Source organism: Berghia stephanieae, chromosome 2 (assembly GCF_034508935.2).
Source record: "Berghia stephanieae isolate SIO BIC M18660-M18661 chromosome 2, UCSD_Bste_1.3, whole genome shotgun sequence".
Classification (NCBI taxonomy): Eukaryota; Metazoa; Mollusca; class Gastropoda; order Nudibranchia; family Aeolidiidae; genus Berghia; species Berghia stephanieae.
In genome coordinates, this window is record NC_088361.1 from 119,652,802 (window position 1) to 119,673,607 (window position 20,806).

Sequence of the window (20,806 nt, forward strand, 5' to 3'; positions counted from 1 at the left end):
GCCAGATTCATTTGCGTACACTTTTATTACCGGACCGTTTTTGATCGCTTATCCTTCAAAAGATCCCTCTGGATTAATGTCAATTTCTATTATAGACAGCAGTATAATAATCGAGATAGATGAGTCAATTTAACGTTAAAATAATCCGAAATATGAAATTTTTGATTTCTACATTTTACGAAACCATGTTTATTCTACTCAATAAAACACATATTATTATTCAAGTTTCATATTGTTGATGATAACTTCATTTTTCATTATCAGTATCACTTCAACATTATACTGTATTGAAACGGCGGGTCATATAATATATTTATTTCATAGATGTTCTTTATCTTCAAGCTGTTCCGTCATTGACAGTGTCATCATAACACTTGCAAATGTAAAAGAATTTCCTCCAGCGAATAAACGAGTTCCTGTCGCTTTGTTAAAATCCTCGAACTTCTCTGGTCTTGTCACCCCAAACTGATGAACTTTCATCATCCGCTCATATTCATCAGGATCCACATATCCTTGCACGCCGATCGAGGTCAATTCAGATGGAAGAAAGGAGAAGCCATCGATACTTGTCCCGTTGATGTATTGAAATCGATTTGCTGGATACCAAAAAGGCAAGGTCTGGAGTACAGATGTAAATAAAAAGCAGTTAATGAAAGGATAAATGATGCAGATGGTAAATGCCTTTAATACTCGTACTATTTACTCCGGGTAACCATAATCTGATTTGATCTACGTTGTGATTAGCCGGATTTCATGGTGTGTATCAGTAGAATTTGTCCACTGAATTTCATGGATTTGAGAACACTAGACATGGGGGAATGAATCTAGAATGATCGATCCCATTGTAATTATATAATGCCGTATTAATGTACATAATGTAGTGGAATTATGATAAGGCCAACAGCGCAGAACCAAAAAAAAAAAAATGGTTGCCTTTAAGCAATGCTGATTTTAATCATTATCAATGGAACATACTTAGATAAAGATCAGAAAATTTGTGACCAACAAGAGTTGACTTTAAGAGTGTTGACCTTATGCGAATTTCACTGCAATATTCTACATATATATTACTCACATCAAAACTAAAATCACCACTGAAGAAAATACTGGTAGGGCTATACTCTCCAGTGAGGGTGTTTGCCTCAAGCCATCTTGCACATCCATACGCCGTTCTTTTAACAATTTTCGGGGTTTCCTTGATCCATCGGAGACCGTAAGTCTCGTCATGGACCGTCCAAATGCTTACTAAACTGTTGGCTGCCATGGAAGTTGTGAATATACGGTCCTCGTGTCTTTTCTTAAACAAGAAACAGAGAGCAAAAAATAATTATGATTTGAGAACATTTCTTAATGTTTGTCAATTCTCTGTGACATAGATGTTTTGAAATGCATTAATAAAGTAAATATATTTTTGTTCTTTTATAATTCACATTTTAATTATTGTTGTGTTCATAGCGTGTGCTAGTACAGGGTGTCCCAGAAGTCTGGAACCAATAACAAATCGTATTTATTTTGAAACTAATAAAATTATTATGAAATTTGTTCAGTGCAAAAAGAAATCATTCAAGTTTGTTTTCATTGTTGTCACATTTATTGATGGTAGTTGAAGCAGTCTGGAAAGAAATTCTTAAAAACACTTGGAGAGAACTTGAGAAGTCATCAAAGTACTGATCACACAAAATGGCGGAGACGTTGAAATCCATTCCAGATTTATGTATTATAAAAATCGTTAAAAATCTGTTAAGTCATTTTCCGATTTCTGGTTTGCGTTAAACAAAACTTGAATATTTCTCTATATTTTCGCTAACATCATGTGCTTAGCTGTGCTGTCTGTTACTCCATAAACTATTTTCTTATTGGTTCCAAACTTCTGGGACACCCTGTATATGACCCGACATCTGTCTCAACACTTCTATTCCTACACGATTATCAATAGAGCACACACCAACAGACACCATGATATAAAATGGTCATTTTGAACCATATCGCGAAAGGAGTTCATTTTGTCAGAATATTCCTGTCTGGACCACTCTTTACTTTGAGTGCAATTCAAAATTACGCAAGGCCATTGGCACAATTTTAGGAATCTAGACTCAGATAGGATAGGACAAAATCAGGGATGTTATCGTTATGGAGTAACAGAGGGATTAGGAAGTCTCCAATCAACCAAGGATTGAAACCTGTTTCTTTACTTGAGATTTGAATGCTCTTTCACTTGAGCTACTAAGCCGCCCAAGACAGATTATATGAAGATGATGCAAGCAACCAAACAGAATTTCACATTACTTTCATGACACACATAGTAATAGATAAAACACCAGAGAGATATGAGACGCGTGCTATATTTGTAAGATTACAATCATCCTTAATATTGGTATTGAACCCACTGTTGTTTATAATGTACAATATCACTTGCAATTACCATGTTTGCGGCTAATCTTATATTTATACCTATCATTTCATCAGATTCAAAGGAAATTCAACACACACGATAAGAAGGTGCGTTCATGAATATTTCAAATCTTTTTTTAAATGCCAAGATTTTATCAAATTCGGACACCGACAAGCAACTGAATGCTTTGAAGGTTGTTCAGTTAGGAAAGTGAAAAGGTGTTGTGACTGGTATCATTAAACAATTCTCAGTTCAGATCAATGTCATGAGTAAACAGGCATCGTTGGGGAGCGTGCCAGAACCGGTCAACAAAAGGTAGTAGCTTCCAATGGTTCTCACACTATTATATTATGGTGATCTATCCAGGACGCAAACCCATTGCCGTGTACGGTCGCCTGAAAGTGAAAGCTTTGACATAACGCAACATTCAACTAGATGCTTTGCGGGTTCGGGCTCTTGACCACAACGGGTACTAGTTGGACATGTGGCAAGTCTCCACTGATGAAGTTAGCGTGCCGCGAGGCAGGTTCTCGACCAAAGTCTATTGGCTGCCACTATTGGAGAAGCCTGGCAACTTCTCCCCCATTTTCGAGGGCTCGATGTACCTGCCCCCTAGAGGGACCAAATTCGTCAAAACAAACCTCCAACTCGTATATGCAGCTCTGTCTGAAGTGAAAGAAGCCACATACAAGGGTTGCCGGGACTTATTTCCGCTCGTAACAGGGGCGCCGTCCATTTAGCTCCTATGGAAGTGTCTCTGAAGGTACCCTTGGTCGTCAGATCGTACACTAGATGCAGATTGTTAGTCCATCCATGAGTGAAGTTGTCTACCTCCTTCGTTGAAGTCTCGTTAGCCCTACCCGCTTAAAGTCTCCAAGACAGATAGATGATGGTTAATCGGTGGTGTAGTCCAAGTCGTTCTTGGTGGTTTATAGCTGTTAACGACCAGGTACTCATTTCATACCTGAGTACGGTGAGAGAATGTGAGTAAAGAGCCTTTTGCAATGATTCAACTATGCGCTGAGCAAAGCTCGAACCCAAGACTATCGGATCCGAAAGCGAGTGTCGTACCACAAGACACATAACAGCATAAAACGAGTATGTGTGGAGAATAATATTCTTAATAATATTTCATATAGTGCTTTCGACTGGCACCGTAAGTAGACACCAACCTATCAAATAACGGAAATTGATAAGCCATGTTTATTACAAAGATATTTTATTCACTCCATACTTATATCTGTATAGGTATAAATAATTGTATATTCATGTATGTCTTTCAAATGAATGAATTACATTTTGCAAATGTACTACCGCTTATGCGCAGTAGTAATAGTATATATGAAGACAATGCATTATGCTCTTATGCTCTCTTATTTGCTTTCTTATTTTTTCCCACCCTACAAAGATAATCGTAACCCTTTAGTGATTTTTTAAAAAGTGGGATCAGTGGTGTTGTCAAGGGCTTGTTAATTGAAATCCTTTCAATATCGCTGCCCGTTAAAGAATACCGGAATTTTGCAACCCAGTCAAAGTTGTTCCTATGTATTCGTAGATATGTTTACCCACCAATTAGCCAACCTAACTACTGGTCGGGTATAACCAAGGACATATCTCTGGGCGGATGACTAAATCAAGTTTACAAGAAATCATCCATGAATTGAGAAAGCAAAAGATACCCTAACCGCCTTAACCAGATAAATGTATGCCAGCACCCAGCCTGCCCACCAGCGCACTTGATTCACAGACTCACAGCCGACCTCTACGAATCAGATAAGAACAAATAACCATGAATTGAGTAGAAAAGAATGAGAGAGGATGAAACATTGACTTACTTATATTAATTTCAAGATATTCAACTTCAATTAAAAGTAATACATTAATATTCCCTATTGCTAAAACATGGAACTGTCAGGAGTTTAAAACTAAAAATGCTATAGATCCTAATGAATTTAAAAATGCCCTTGACATGGAACTTTTTCCTTTAAAATATATAATATATGACTGAGCATTCATAATATTTCAATAATATCAAAGACTGTTTTTTTAAATTTGTAATTTTCTTTCTTGCTTTTATCTGTTTCTTCCTTTTAAATATTTTTATCTCAAAGAATGTGCAATGTGTGATGTCCAATATATTGATACTTTGTTTTCAGGACATTTAAGAAACACCTATTCCATTTTAAAGCCCTGTTACCTATATGATTATACTGATATGATAACGTTTTTTGACTTACAATTGGTCTGTCGTAGAAGGATAGATCAGCATTACCCAGAAAGTCGTCGTAGTAGATATCACCGTTTTCTCCAACAGTCCTTAATTCCAAGATTCGACGAGTAGCCTCCTTTCGCATTACCTTTGCAAGTTTCTGGTAATATCTTTCCAAAGCCTGGATGGAAACCAAATTTTAATTAGACGACTTTTTAATTTTAAAAGAGACAAACATATTAAATTAAATACCTTTATACAGCTTCAGGGATTCTTTTTCTTTTGGGCATATCCAAAGTATTCTTGGCTTTGCAAAGTGGACACTAGTGGCTAAGTTTCTTGCTCGAGAAAAAAAAAGAGAAGAAAAGGAGATGATTTTACGGGCTTGTAACCTGGATCGATAGTTCATGCAATGCGTTTAGCCATCCAGCCATCTTTGTGTGTTGTTACCGTTTTAGTATAGGCGATGAACTTTGCCATGAGAACACTTTTGTTTCTAAAGATGAACCCAGCAAAAACAAAAGTAATAAAAACTTTAAAAAGCAAAAACAATAACAAAATACAAAAAAAAAAAAGAAAACAAACAAAACAAAAGCAACAAACAAAATCAACAAACAAAAACAAATAACAACAACAACAACAACAACAACAACAAAAACATACACCGTGATTGCTAAACTCTCATGAAATAACAATCATGCACTAACTTGAGTCATTGTATGTTTTTTCCAGATCGTATATTATGGCTTAGGCAATTAAAAGGTCCCCCAGCGCCCATTAAGCTGGAAATGGAGTTCATCCCGATTTCTAAAGCGTGGAGCGGACAATAACGATAGCTTGTTATCCTTTCGATAGGACGCTAATCTATCGCAAAGAACTAACAGATCCAGCTACCCAATTACTGCTGGATGGACAGGGCAGAAAGGGGGGGGGGGGGGGGGGGGGGGGTCGGAAAAAAATCTCGACTGCACCCGGGATCTTTCACAGTCCTTCGAACAGAGCTATCTGGACACCTATTTAGACCATAGATGAATAATACATTATGGCATTTTATGTTTAACAGATAAAAAGACTCCTTAATTATTTAATAAAATCAAAAACTGTTTAAATACATGTCTTTATTAAGAAAAGAGAAAAGACCTGTATGTTCCTCATCATTCATTTTTACCAGTCCGCATTCAAAATTGCGAATATTAGTAAATAAAAACGTGTATTCCTACGCAAAGGATTTACTTGTTCTAGTCTATGTGTTTTTGAAAGTTATTATTGACACATTTAAATTTTAGGTTTGAATAACAACAAAACTTTGTAAGATTTTATCAAAAGGTTTTTTTTTTTTTTTGCAATAGGTGCAGAATTTAATTGAGTTTTGATAAATATGTTTTAAAAATGTGTTTCCTTTGGTAGTTAAGTTATGATGTCATGAATAGAGAAGGGTGCTTTTTAAATGAATCGTAATTTACAGTGTTTTTGTTTTTAATCATTGACACATTTCAGGGTTGAATAACTCAAGAACAGCTACAACAACATCCATTTGATCTCTAGTTACACAAACCTGAGATGAGTCAATGATAAAAAAACACACTGTATTATGACAAAATTGAAGATTACTGCTACCTCCTAAAGTACTCTTTAGCTCTATGAACGTCCACAATTTGCAGATGTGTGCATTGCTTCCTTGAAATAAATTATGAAGGATGAGGGACATATTAATCACATTTATTTAAGATTTTTTTTTCTGATATCTTATTTGTGATTGTGTGCTTGCACAATCATCCTATTCAATACTCCACGTGACCACCACTATTTTGAATGACAAGCCGCAAGCGTCCAGTTCGTCCCACGTCTTTTGCAGCAGAAGTAATGTGATAGAGCATACGGCTTCTCTTATTTTTGTCTTCAGGGTGACTCATGTTTCCCACGGGGTTTTTAAACTCTCTGCTCTTCACATATCTCCATTAAAAACGTCCAGTGGGGTTAGGTCAGGGGATCTTGGAGGTCAGGATATTGGACCATCTCGATCGATCCATTTGTTTGGGAACTGTCCATTTAAAACTTCCCGCAACCAAGGGTTCCTTCCCATCATTGTATCAAACCTCAAAACGCTATCATCAATACAATTAGTGATGACGTCATACACGAAATAATTATACAGTGTCAAGGTAATGTTTTACGTTGATATCATTAGAATGACGTGAAATGAAATGATTTTTCGAAAATCATGTCGGACACAGCCTAAATAAATTACGATTTATGTCAAAATTACCCTTTTCTACTGATGACGTCATAGGTCAACGACCAAAAGACACAGTGTGCTACAACTGTTATTAATCAAAACTTGAAAAATTTCTGCACATATGGCAAAAAACTGTTTGATAAATTCTTACAAAGATCTCTAGTTACACAAACCTGAGAGTAGTCAATGATAAAAAAAAACACACACTGTATTATGACACAATTGAAGATTGCTGCTACCCCCTAAAGTACTCTTTAGCTCTATGAACGTCCACAATCTGCAGACGTGTGCATTGCTTCCTTGAAATAAATTATGAAGGATGAGGGATAAAGATAGAAATACACTTCAACGATCATTTGCTCAAAATCAGCGTAAATCATAATATGTGTAAGTTTGTTATATTTACCTCGGATAAAGCAAATGTTGCTGCTTGAAGCTTAAAGAAAAACAAAAACAAAAGTCAAATGGAATGGAAGCTTCATTTTACTTAACGAAGACGAATAATGTGGATGTTTCGGGTTTTCCCTTTGTCATCAAAACACGATGAATGATAAATTTAATCTTTTTAACGGATTTTCTTCGCGGTGTGTTGACATAGGGGAATCCTGGAACGTTCACAGTAATTGTAGATGTTATAAAACACTTACCGGCACAGGCAAAAAACACTTACCGGCACAGGCAAGGGCCCGTTAACTTTGCCGTTTTCCATCAGCATCAGATCTCTCCCGATGAACCAGTATACTTGAAACATTGAAGGGTAGTACAAGGTCGCTATGTCTGGACGGTCTTCAATGTTACTCTCTACTATATGGACCAAGAAATCAGCAGTCGAGTCAAGGAGTACCTGGGAATGTTGGCATAATATTATTGGTTTCCAAATCAAACACTGTATGAATATATATATATATATATATATATATATATATATATATATATATATATATATATATATATATATATATATATATTTTATTTTATTTATTTTTTTTTTAATTTGTTTTTTTAAAATATATTTTTTATTTTTTATTATTTATTTTTTTATTTATTAAATTATTCATTTTTTAATTTTTTATTTTTTTTTGTTTCATTTTTTAAATTTTAATTTTTTTTTAAATCCCCAGTCGCCAGGCAGGCATTTATATTTATACAATGGGCATTGGTAAATCCTCATTGTGAACTGGACGCGTTTTCCTTACAAAACCAAGGGATCAGAACCAAAAATAAAAAAGAGCATCAGGTTTGCTTTAAAAAATCGGTCCCAGAAAAAAAAATGTGAGAAGCACTTTTATAAGCTCACGTTCGTTTCATTATTATTTACTGCGTTTTGTTCTGAAAGAGGACATTTGTTCATAAACAAGTCTATTCAGAATTGAAAAAAGCCGTGTCTTGATTTATCTTCCATTGATTTAAAAAAATGACATCAGAGTGTAATGAGTCAATGATAAAAAAAAAACACACTGTATTATGAAAAAATTGAAGATTGACTATCAATAGAAAAACTTATTTAGCAAAAACTAATCACGACTACTCACATTGAAGTCATCGTCATCGTTGATGACACGTGGATCTACCAGACCAAATGTCACGGATGAAATTATCCCAGCAAAATAATTGGCAATGACTGCTACATCCACGTTGTTGACGCCCCAGGGAATAGCGATGCCCTTTTTGTACTGTGTTTGAATTTCCTGGAAATTCTGGACCTGGTAGAAGGATTTTTTTTGTTGATTCTTAGAGTACCTGTTCTTGAAATTATCTATTTTACTTTATCTGCTTAGATATCAATCCTCATATTTTCTAAGATCTATCTTGTTCATGGCACCAGACTTGACTCTGGTAGACAGAAAGGAGGCAGAAAGGCGAAATCAAAAGGAATAAAAAGAACTAGTGAAATAGGCTTAGAAACAATCCAATTAATTTGTGCGTTATCAGCAGCGTAGCAATGATAGCTGGACTTATTAGTGGATGACATTTGCTGGTGGCAGCAAATTTAATGTAACCAGAACAGGGCTCTTAACCGAGCCAGAGGAATATCAAAAGTCAGTCATTGTTCATCTGATTTGACATCCCGTGTCACAATGGATTGTCGGCGATATTTTAGGTAAGACTGAATTCACATGAAAGCGGTCTATCAAAAGTTTTTGAGTCGTACAAGCTAAATGTACTAACAAATGCTGCTGATAAATCGAACAATCGATTGACCATAGAAATTCAGGACAAGCGAGTGGAGCAAACACTTATGTTGATGATGACAAGAAATGAAGTGAGTAGAATAATGCCAGAAGACAGATCGATAGTACGTTTGATAGCACCTGTTTAAAGTGGTGAATAAAGTCGATTATAAAGAACGCCCCTCCCGTGATCAGGTGGAGGGTGCCGTAACAGTCGAGTCCTGGGTTCAACTCCCAATCACTGCAAATGTTTTTATTCTTTAATTTCGTCTGACAATTTTCTAGATACTCATTCATTTCTTGTCAATACAATTTATAGCTTAGACAATACACAAATTTTTCTTTATGTTACTGTATGTTACTTTAATCTAATATTTTGCAAATTAAGAAAATAATAAAACTCGTTCCACCACGGCGTCATTAGAGACCTTCGCTTAGTCATTACATAAAAGAATAAAGAGAATCCATCAAACAAAAGTCTTATGTCAATACAAATCATCCTTGATGTCCCAAGTGAGCAAATTTGGGGATAGTAATCTTGCCAAAGGAAAACAATAAAGAAAACGACGTGGCAGAAGCGGTGCTTGAACATGGGGCCTTCCTGGTCACTGCGTAATACTTAACCCCTCGACCACTTCGTCTCCTTACAAAATTAAAAAGAACATTAAACAATTGAAGCAAATTTTGGCCCTGGTATGACCTAAATGTGTCACAAGCGCCATAAAACCCTTGTTTAAAATGAAAATTAATGAGCATAGGAGACGTAAATCTTTACCCATGTAGTCATTAGGACCAAATCCCGTCCTTGTCTCTTTGCTTCATCAATGAAGTGTCTGGAGATGTAATATGTCCTGGGATCGATGAAGCTGTCATCAGGGTCGTCGGAGAAAGGCCGATAAGCATATTTCTTCCCGGCATCAAATACTAGAAAAACGTAAAGGTAAACGGTGTCCACGAGATAAAATAAGAAAAAACAACAACATAATTCAGTTTACCTTAACTTACGGGAGTTTCGTCTCCCAACAGATGTTGAATGTTATGGAACGCCGTACTTCACGCTCAAGGGCCATAACCGAGAAGTCGATTATCTTTTTGAAAGTTGTTGCCTCCACATGTCGTGTCCAGGACGTCCTTGGATTGCCTCGTGTCTTTCTGCCACCTTCTATTCCATCTAGCATTGATATTTGAATGGTGTTGTGTCTCCGGATGTGTCCATAATATTTCAGGTGTCTCATTTTAAGTTCAGCCAACAATTTCCTGGACCTTTGGACTGCATCATTAAGAACCAGAATGTTTCATTTCTTTCTGGTCCATGATACTCTCAGAATTCTGCGGTACAGCTACATCTCAAAGGCATCATTTTTTCTTTCTCTCTCCTTCGTTATGTTCCATGTTTCACAGGCAGATAGGAATGTTGACCATACGTAACATTCATCCATACGTACTTTTGTTTCTGTTGATATTAATATGTTAGAGAGAATATTTCTCATTTTCATGAATTTTGTTTTGGCAATGCTGATCCTTCTTTTGACATGTGCAATAGATCTGCCATCTTCTGTGATGTACTGAGCGATGTATGCATAAGCCTGTACTTGTTCTATTGTTTTCCCGTCTACTGTTATAGCGGCTTTAGTTTTCTCTTCTACTTGTGTGAAATCAGTTTAAAGAATGTATATTCATTTCTAACTTGAAAATTTATAGAGTCATTAACCACTAAACTTGCTAAATGCGATTTGAAAGGGGTGCCTAGCAAACAGCATAACTTTCATGTAGAACTAGACTTGACTCCTTTGAGACGATATATTTTTCTCGACAGAGAAACTCTCTTAACGGCCAGGTACCCATTTTACACCTAAATGTGGATAGAGAAAGTTAAGCGTCTTATTCAAGCACTCAACTTCGCGCCCCTCAGAGCGAGACCTGAACCCAGGACCTACCGCTCTGATGGTAAGTGTCATATCACAAGACCACAAAGTCGCACATTTAATTGACCATTTTGTGCAACGACGTTAGTTCTTACCACATTTTATTTCATGTCAGATTCTTAACAGATAGAATTCTGAAAATATTTTTGTTTTACCGGATGTGATGTTGGGGTTGTTTTTGTTCCATATGTCCCAGGCCTCAGGAAATTCATTCCGGTAAAGGTACAGGAAAGCGCCAAAAGAAAGATGAACGCCTGTGCAGTCAAAATCAGGGGGCACTTCACTACTTCTACCAATTTTACTAAGATAAAAACAAGAAAATAGAGACAAGTTAGTAACCTCAAGTGTATGCAAGTTCTTGATAATGCAGGATTATCAATGATATAATAATATGGATCAAAATCTTATCTCAGTTTGGAAAAACAAATTACAGTTTAACAATCCCCCCCCCCCCCAAACTCTACTTAAATAATAGTTGTGAATTTATCAAACATGATTTAAGTTATTAGCTACACTTCACGCTTTATGAAATAAAGTTCACACATTTGATAAAAATATATAATATATATATATATATATATATATATATATATATATATATATAAATAAGAAGAGAGAGAGAGAGAGAGAGAGAGAGAGAGAGAGAGAGAGAGAGAGAGAGAGAGAGAGAGAGAGAGAGAGAGTGCGAGGGAAAACATGGCGCTATATTACTAAAAAGTAGAAGTAAATAATATACGAAAATTTACAAGCAACAAGAATAAAACCTCAAGTTAATTATTACCAAGTTTTATAAAATTGTTTATTTGGTTAAGAGACTAGATATCTATGCCGGTTAAGCCAAATTGGTATTTAAAAATCACGATATCGAAAGTTTCCAAACTTGTGTCTTGTTTTAGCAGTGAAATGTTCCTAGTGCAAGATGTTGCCCCGTATGGTACATATCAGATGGTCGATTGGGACGAAGTCTGGAATAAGTTCATTTTTCTTATAACATTGCTAGATAATTTTCCGAATGATTCCTGACTTGAAGTCAATGGATTACTGCATTTGGTCATTGACATCCAATATTATAAGGGTCGTACAGAAAAAAGTGAGTGGAGCAGGCACTTATGTTGGTAACAACAAGAGATGAAGTGAGTAGAAAAGAGGCAGAAGACAATAGAGAATAACAATTTTTTCGCGGCGGTGATGGGGTTTGAACCTGCGATCTTATTGGTACGACAACTCCGCCTGGCCGATGAGAGCGTGACTCTACCGTATGAGCTATCCACGAACACAAAAATATTCGTTTCTATATTCGCTCTAGGAATGACCTGAGTTTGAAACGAATATTTTTGTGTTCGTGGATAGCTCTCACCAGCCAGGCGGAGTTGTCGTACCAATAAGGTCGCAGGTTCAAACCCCATCACCGTCGCGAAAAATTGTTTATACTCTATTGTCTTCTGGCACTTTTCTACTCACTTCATCAAGGGTCGTACAACAGTTTACGCATAAGCAGAGTTAAAAGAGTCAATTAAAAAACATGGGATGAAATTACAATTCCAGAGACAATAGAAAATCATTGGATCATGTGGAAAAATAAAAAAAAGTCAGGCTAAGTCGTAATCTTCGATATGCCAAATTTCTGGTATGTCTCTTAAAACAATTGTCAAATAAATATTTTTCAATATATTTTCCCGAAAGTTCAATAAATTGGGTTGATTGTGGTGGAATTTCAGACTTGCATCAGTTATGGTCTGGAAGTTACAGGCTTCTAAACTTTTCCGTTTTTCCTCCTCCTAAACTATACACACACTCACACTTTAATATATATATGTATATATATATATATGTATATATATATATATATATATGTATATATAATATATATATATATATATATATATATATATATATATATATATATATATATATATATAAATATATATATAGCCATTTAAAAAGAATTGTTTCGCTGACAAATTTGTTTCTGCCATTTTATGGCTTCCTCGGGGCAGCGAAATATATTGGCAATAAAATATTTTTTTTAGAATGATGAGATTATTGATACAATTCGCGCTCCTTTATTGTCGAGCACTCTATATGATCCATGCATATGAATTTATCACGAATGTATAAATATATATATATATATATATATATATATAATATATATATATAAATATATATATATATATAATATAATATATATATATATATATATATATATATATATATATATATATATATAAATATAAATATATATTAGTATAGATTACATCTATTTACGTAGAGCACTTTTATTTCGTGGTTTTTATTTTATAACTTTATATATATATATATATATATATATATATATATATATATATATATATATATATATATATATATATATATATATTACTAAACTGCCCAAGTCAGAGTTTTGCTTGTTCAAAAACGAGTTTTAGGTTTTTGCCCGATAATCGATAATCGACTCAGGTTTGGTAATTCCCGTTAAATTTTTCTACTTATGACTGACCCATCACGAATGAATTGCACCTGAAAGAACTTCAAAACTTCCCCTTTAAATGGATTAACATTCTACACTTTTTATTGTAAAATAATAGGTTCCGATTGGTGAGAGAAGCAAACCACATTCAATCGGTCCGTATCCACATTTTTGTCACTCTATTCTCTTTGTTTCGCGTAGTTGGAATCCCTCGACATTATCTTTAATAACCCTGCAAACAGTTGACAGGGAAATATTTGATAATGCATTGGCGTTTATAATTCCTTTGAGGTAGAGAGAATAAATAACCAGTCTCTTTTTCCATTCACTTTATAGGCGCTATTGGCATTTAAAGCGAATGGGATAAATTCTCTCATTCTTGTTGCGCGACCTGCTCTAAATCTCTTCCTTTCTGTCCTTTATTTTCCTGCTCACTGAACATTTCTACCGATGATAAATCGAAATAAAGTAATTTTTCTTATTTTCTGTACTCTGGTTCGAAATATCCAGTCAAATCTGGAGGGAGATTGTTTCCCAGAAGAAGGCGAGCAGCTTTTTCCGGAGTCAAGTCTAAGCTTTTTAGACTATGAAGAATTGTTGCAAAGTCCACGGATTTTTGCTTCCAGAAATCGTGCTCTTCGTCATAGACTTGTGGGAAGAAGGTCACTATCGAGTTATTGAATGGCATGTTTTTGTAAAGAAATCCTTGAAGCATCTGGAAAAAACAAATTTAAAAAAGACAAGAATTGTTATCTTTTGTGCTTTTTTTCACAATGATACATGCGATTTGGTCGACAGTTATCTAAAATAAAAATATCATTTTAGGTTTTGCGGTTCCAATGACGTAGTAACTAAAGGGCAGAATTTGATGTTATCAAAATTATAAAGTAGACTCTACGTAAACCTGCGTTGGAAAACATTAGCCCAAATGTGTAATCTTGAAATATTGTATATTGTAACCAAGAAGACGATTTTTAAGGAATAAAAGAAGTAGACGTAACGGTTTGCATAGGGCAAGGTTTGGGCAACATTGGCAATTCATTTTTTCAAGTATTAATAAGACATTTAGTGTGTGCAGAGAAAGAATTGTGTTAGAAACTAGTGGCGAACCCGCAATATTTGCAAGACATAAAAGCACAAACAGGCATTCATCTATCTTACTTATTATACTCCCGTATATTGTGGAAATTGCCATAGATTGAGACGATCAACGATCAAAATCGGTTAGGTATAAGTTGTGTAGGTGAGCGCAAATGATTTTGGCAATAGGGCAGCCGGCCATAATGGAGATTCGCAAAGTCAAATGACCGATCTTATCATCATGCCTAACGAGGGGACGGGCACATTAAAAAAAACCCAATCACGCTGTAACATCGCTAAGGTTACCTTTATAAAAATTCTTATATCTTAATATAATAATGTATGAAGTGTCAAAATTATGAATTTAACAAATTTATTTTGAAAATGCTAATCAAATTGACAAATAGAATATACTTTAATGAAAATTTATTTCTAAAACAGAATTATAATTTTAAATACTCTTTGCTGTGCTTTCAATAGTTCAAAACTTAGAAAATATTTCTCTTTTCATTAAACAAGGGAAATAACTCTTTAGTGTTTAATGGCAGGCTATATTGCAATTATCGGAGCCAAGGATTGAACACAACGGGAAACCGAATGTTTGCAAATCCGAGCCCAAATAGCTCATGATTACGCCCTTGCAGATATTCAAAATAACTATTTGAACCAACAGGGCATAAATTAACGTTACTTTAAGATAAGTTTACATGTAACCTGTATATCAGTCTGCTAAAATCGTTTTATCATTTTCAGATTTGCCAGTAATTCTGTACCTGATGATAAACATTTAGCCCTGGCTGTACGGAACAATGTTGATCGCCAATCCTATTTTGTTAAAAAAATAGATTCCCAAGATTCGAGTTTCTCCAAGTCTTGGTTACTTTATAAATTCCATTGATTTTTGATAATTATTTCCGGATATGGGCAGATCAGCTGCAATAACCGGAGAAGCTTACGCGGGATTCACCTGCAGTAACTGCAAAAGCATCTGCCGCTCCCAAATCGGCTTGTTTAGCCATAGAAGACACTGCCATTCAATCTTCCGAAACAGACAGATGCCAAAGTATTTCATCACTATTCTCGGAGAATTTTTTAGGGGTTATGCTTCAAAGGATAACACATTTTGCTATGATGCAAGAGGTATAAGATTTGATTCCCAGTCAAGGCATTGATTTTTAAAAATCTTTTAAAGTGCTCTTTATTTAGCATATTATATTCATCCTGGATATTTTCACACCTTTTTTTTCATGTTAATTGAGAATAATGAAAGTTGAAATATTTACCCTTGCAATTCTTTCTACAGACTTCTGAGATGGCCGGGGAGCTTTTCCGAATCGGAAGGCATCAAACAACAAAACGGCGACATAATTAGTCAGGAAAGACTGATTGACAGGCATCCTAGCCATTTTTCTCATCATGTACTGCTCGCATTTTCCATGGCTGTTAATAAGAATATCACAATGGTAGGTGCCTTCTAGCTGCTCGGGACCACCACCGAATGGGTTGGCTGTAGTGATCTAAAAAGAATAAGATAACAAATTCACAAACTTTTCTATGTGGCTCCTTGTCTTAAAGCAGTATTATATCGGGATGAGCTAAGAATTTGGGGTTGAATTTGTTACAATGGAGAATTAATACAGTTTTTTGTATTCTAAAAAGCCTGAAGTTTGCATTTTAAAAATAAATTTAATTCTAAATTCACATTTAGGGGTCCGATTCATTCCAACCGACCGTTCATATATGCGGGTCTGACATCAGAACGCAATTTAACATCGCTGTAATTGCTTCATTTTTTGTTGTTGAGATTTTTATTACAACAATGAGCTTATTATGAATTGAGTTATCAGACCTACAAATAAGTGCACATCGATTCAGACACTATATGGTTGAGACCGTTGGTACTTCTTTCAAATTCCAATTTTATTAATGCAATCGATCAATTTGAATTTTAAAACAAAGAGATTTTAATTTTTTAAAAATGGTTCATATATTATTGGTAACGATTTTCTCCCGACTCATCACATACAAAAAGAAACAGCAAACAAAAAAAACCCCCAAATAATTCCGATACCCCCCCCCTCCCCCCACAAAAAAAGAAAAGAAACCCAAACAAAATTTTTAATAAAACGAACAAGCAAAAAACAGAAACAAAAGCAAAACCAAAACTAAAACAAACAACACAACAAAAAGAGAAATTTAAAAAAAACAATAAAAAAGGGAGCAAAATGATAAAAAATCTATTAATTTACAACACTTTTGATTGAATGATATTATAGTATTGTGATACTCCGAATCAACACGAGCATGACAGTGATTTTCTTCCGATGAAACTATTGTTTAGCTCTATTTAGTGGTCTGTTGTCAGAATATAATTATCTAACACATTTAAAAACTTTGATTATTGTTATAACCATAAGAAATGTCCATTAAAATGTATATATCATTGATTAAAATAATAAAGAAACAATCACCTGATCTTTTTCCACCAAAATGGATAGTCTCTCTAAGATCTCCGCTCGTGACGCTTCTGTCAAAGACACGATGCCAACCAAAAACATCACCAAACCCAACAGCCAAGACATGGTTCTGGAATCCATTGTGTATTCGTTGTTTCTTTGACTGTGTCGTTTTTATTTGTTGCTGATTTACAACTGAAAGAATGATTTCATTGTCAGTCAAAAGTGCTTACAGATTCGGACAAAAATAAGTTCTATACTTCTGCTTGTGTAAAATAAAAAGAGGAGTGATCTTATTTAGTTTTAGAAAAAAATGTTCACGGTCGTGATTAACCTTGTCCTTACCAACTATAGGAAAATTGTCACAATACGATGCAACCAACATATTTCTTCATCATATTTTTTTTATTAACCACAGAATTTGAAGAAAAATTCTTGTTATAACAATGAGAACTAAATGCTGCGTTGTGATGCTTGGTCTTGCGGAACAAAAATATATTTCGTATGTACATTATATTCCTTTTTATTAAGTTTAAAAATCAATTTAAATGTTGAGTGGGTATGACATATCCAGGAAAATACTGAAAATGACCGGTAATGAGAGAGTTAATATCAATATTTTTTGCCCATCTGATTAACCTCTGTGATAAATCAACAATGTCATGACACGATTTTCAACTGCGATACAAGAAAGATACAATATCTTTAGTGGATTATGACATCATATTTATCCTACAAATCGACCCAAACGTGCATATGTTGTATATATATATATATATATATATATATATATATATATATATATATGTATATATATATATATATATATATATATATTATATATATATATATATATATATGGTTAAGGCATTGCAATGTGACCCGGAAAGTCCCGGTTTCGAGCCCCGCTTCAAACACTTTCATTTTTATCCTTTGGCAAGATTATTAACCTTCAAGTTGCTCACTTAGTACAACATGGTGATTCCTCTTGACATCAGATGTCTTGTTTGATGAACTATCTATATTCCTTCGTAGAATGCCTAGGCTACGGTAACTTATGTGGCCGTGACGGAAGGGTATAATCTAATTTATTTTATCTAGATGATTAAATTGCATTTACATTCAGTGATGTGATACATGGATTAAATTGATATACTTTATTGTGGAGTATCAATAAAGTTGCTTTAAGTGCAAAAAGTGTATTTTCTTGTCAGTTGAATTTGAGTATTATTTAATTTTTAGCATCTGGTTCAATCCGACGTTACACCGTTTAGAAACGACTGCTCACAAATCATTTGTATGGGATAAGATAGTATGTTGAACTGGTAACAGATTCTGACTGTTGTTTAATGCACACTTTCTATTATAACTCATTTGTTTGTTGCGACAATGATTTACCCGGTTGAGTTAGTGAAACGCATTTCATTGTGTATGAAACAGACAGTATGAAATGACATTAGACCGGCACATAAAATATCTTTCTCGTTGCCTACTTTTCTAACTTCACAGAATTGGTAAAATTGGAATCTACAGATGTGACAAAAACATTTACATCATTGGTTCATACAAAACTTGACTATTGTAACTATCTCTTTTTGAACATTACCAGCGAGAGAATACTCGGGCTGCAAAGAATACAAAATGCTGCCAGATTAGTCCTTAAGCGCAGCAAGAAACATTATGCATCACAAAGAGCTTCATCGGCTTCCTGTTAAGGAGTGAATATTGTACAAAGTACTGATATTTTGTTTTAAATGCCTCAACACATATCACCCAACTTATATTTATGATAAATTGGAGTTATATACACCACCCCGATCCCTTTGCTCGTCATACGATGGGAAATTGCTTGCCACTCAAAGAAATAACTCTCATGTGGATGCTTTTCTAGAAATATTCCAACACTCATGAACAAACTTCCAAAAGAAATACGGCAATCTTCAACGGAACATATGTTTCAAAAGTACCTAAAGCCTTTGTTATTTTCCAAATTGAATTGTTAATGCCCCAGTAAAGCGCTCTGAGTACTTCCTTGTGATATAGAAGAGCGCTCAACAAATATAATAATAATGATAATAATAATAATAATAATAATAATAATAATAATAATAATAATAATAATAATAATAATAATAATAACAATAATAATAATAATAATAATAATAATAATAATAATAATATAATAATAATAATAATTATTATTATTATTATTATTATTATTCATCATCATATTATTATTATTATTATTATTATTATTATATTATTATTATTATTATTATTATCATCATATTATTATTATTATTATATTATTATTATTATTATTATTATTATTATTATATTATTATTATTATTATTATTATTATTATTATTATTATTATTATTATTATTATTATTATTATTATTATTATTATTATTATTATTATTATTATTTTATTATTATTATTATTATTATTATTATTATTATTATTATTATTGTTATTAAATATTATTTATTAAGCAAGTATTTCCATAATCAGCGGCTTACATCATTCAAACGTTTATTTTTACCTTGGTGCACATAAGTTCACAACGATTTTAACAAAAATTACAAGCCACTTTAACAGTACCTTAATATATACTCGTGGGATCGTGGGCAGCTCATACGGTAGAGTCACGCTCTCACCGGCCAGGCGGAGTTGTCGTACCAGTAAGGTCGCGGGTTCAAATCCCCACCAACGCCGCGAAAAAGTTTTATTCTCTATTGTCTTCTGGCACTTTCCTACTCACTTCATCTCTTCTTAAGATATACTCGTACATTTGTTAACTCATGTCAGCATTGATAAACCATGTAAATTGTATGATTAATACTTGAATTTAGCATATTTAAAATATAACTCAAATAATATTTTTAATTCTGAAGTATTCACTGCTTACCTATCTTACGACTTAAATCCAAATGGAGAAAATCAACTAATTTCATTTTACAACAAGAGTTGGAAACTACGTGTAAGATCATATTTCGCTGTCAAATCACTAACTCAAAATGATTTACATAATTTGGGTGGTCTAGTATTACACATCACCATTGTCCGTTCAATGTCACTTTGGCAATATCTTTGGTTCGATGATATCCCACTTTTATATATCCTTACAATCTTCACCCCGTGAAAGCATGTTATGAATATAAAATTTGTGGTCGTTGGTTCAAAACAACGTACAATATTCTAGTTTGAAACGTTTATCGAATGGTGACTCAATTATAGAGAAGCGAAAGTAACAGGACATCGTTTTTTGTGAGGGTTTTTTGTTTTGTTTGTTGTTCATTTTTAATTTATGTTTTACTTATTTTTATCATAACATTTCTTTAGTGATTTTAAAACCAATTTGTTTTAAACATGTTTTTCCTAATTGTATTCATCCGAAGTGCATACTTTTTCAGGTCTGATAACCGAACGCAATTATGGATTTAACACTTTTGGAATGGAGTACCTATATATATATATATATATATATATATATATATATATATATATATATATATATATACATAATATACATATATATATATATATATATATATATATATATATATATATATATATATATATATATATATATATTTAGCGTCGTTTTGATAGTGTTTCCATTACAAAAATGCGTCCATAAAAATGTGGGTTATCAGACCTGCAAATAAATGCACAATAAAAGAAGTTTTTGCTTTTGCAGGTGCGTATAGAAATCAACAATAGTACTTCTCTGAACTATTAAAGATAATGCAGTACAGACATTCATGCAGTATCAGCAAAAGGGAATCATTTAAATTAATCTATGGTTCTGCCAGTTATTAAGTATTCATACATTTGTCGATTTCGTTTTAAGAATTTTTAA

The 20,806-nt window shown here is 33.7% G+C and overlaps 1 protein-coding gene across 3 annotated transcripts; it reads right to left on the minus strand.

Annotated features, from left to right (window-relative positions):
* Window positions 1-158: 158 nt before the first annotated feature.
* On the minus strand, window positions 159-19,899 carry LOC144966432 (uncharacterized). 3 transcript variants are annotated; one of them, XM_078902917.1, is made up of 11 exons: window positions 19,853-19,899; window positions 16,955-17,134; window positions 15,767-16,000; window positions 13,895-14,118; window positions 11,089-11,234; window positions 9,784-9,932; window positions 8,370-8,540; window positions 7,508-7,681; window positions 4,630-4,782; window positions 1,076-1,297; window positions 159-618 (listed from the first exon to the last, which is right to left on the minus strand). In XM_078902917.1, exons 2-11 carry the CDS (start codon window positions 17,078-17,080, stop codon window positions 319-321), a joined length of 1,899 nt encoding a protein of 632 aa, XP_078759043.1. In that variant the 5' UTR covers window positions 17,081-17,134; window positions 19,853-19,899; the 3' UTR covers window positions 159-318. The 3 variants fall into 3 exon arrangements, with proteins under 3 accessions (XP_078759043.1, XP_078759042.1, XP_078759041.1); XM_078902916.1 differs by having other exon boundaries at window positions 19,546-19,866; XM_078902915.1 differs by lacking the exon at window positions 19,853-19,899 and adding an exon at window positions 18,546-18,618.
* Between the last annotated feature and the right edge of the window lie 907 nt (window positions 19,900-20,806).

Bases quoted from the DNA above. Each gene is read 5' to 3' on its own strand.
- LOC144966432 (XM_078902917.1), bottom strand. From the start codon at position 17,080: ATGGATTCCAGAACCATGTCTTGGCTGTTGGGTTTGGTGATGTTTTTG. The intron at 7,682-8,369 runs GTGAGTAGTCGT...CAACATTCCCAG, and splicing joins ACGATGACGATGACTTCAAT to GTACTCCTTGACTCGACTGC. The intron at 619-1,075 runs GTGAGTAATATA...TCTGTACTCCAG, and splicing joins GTGGTGATTTTAGTTTTGAT to ACCTTGCCTTTTTGGTATCC.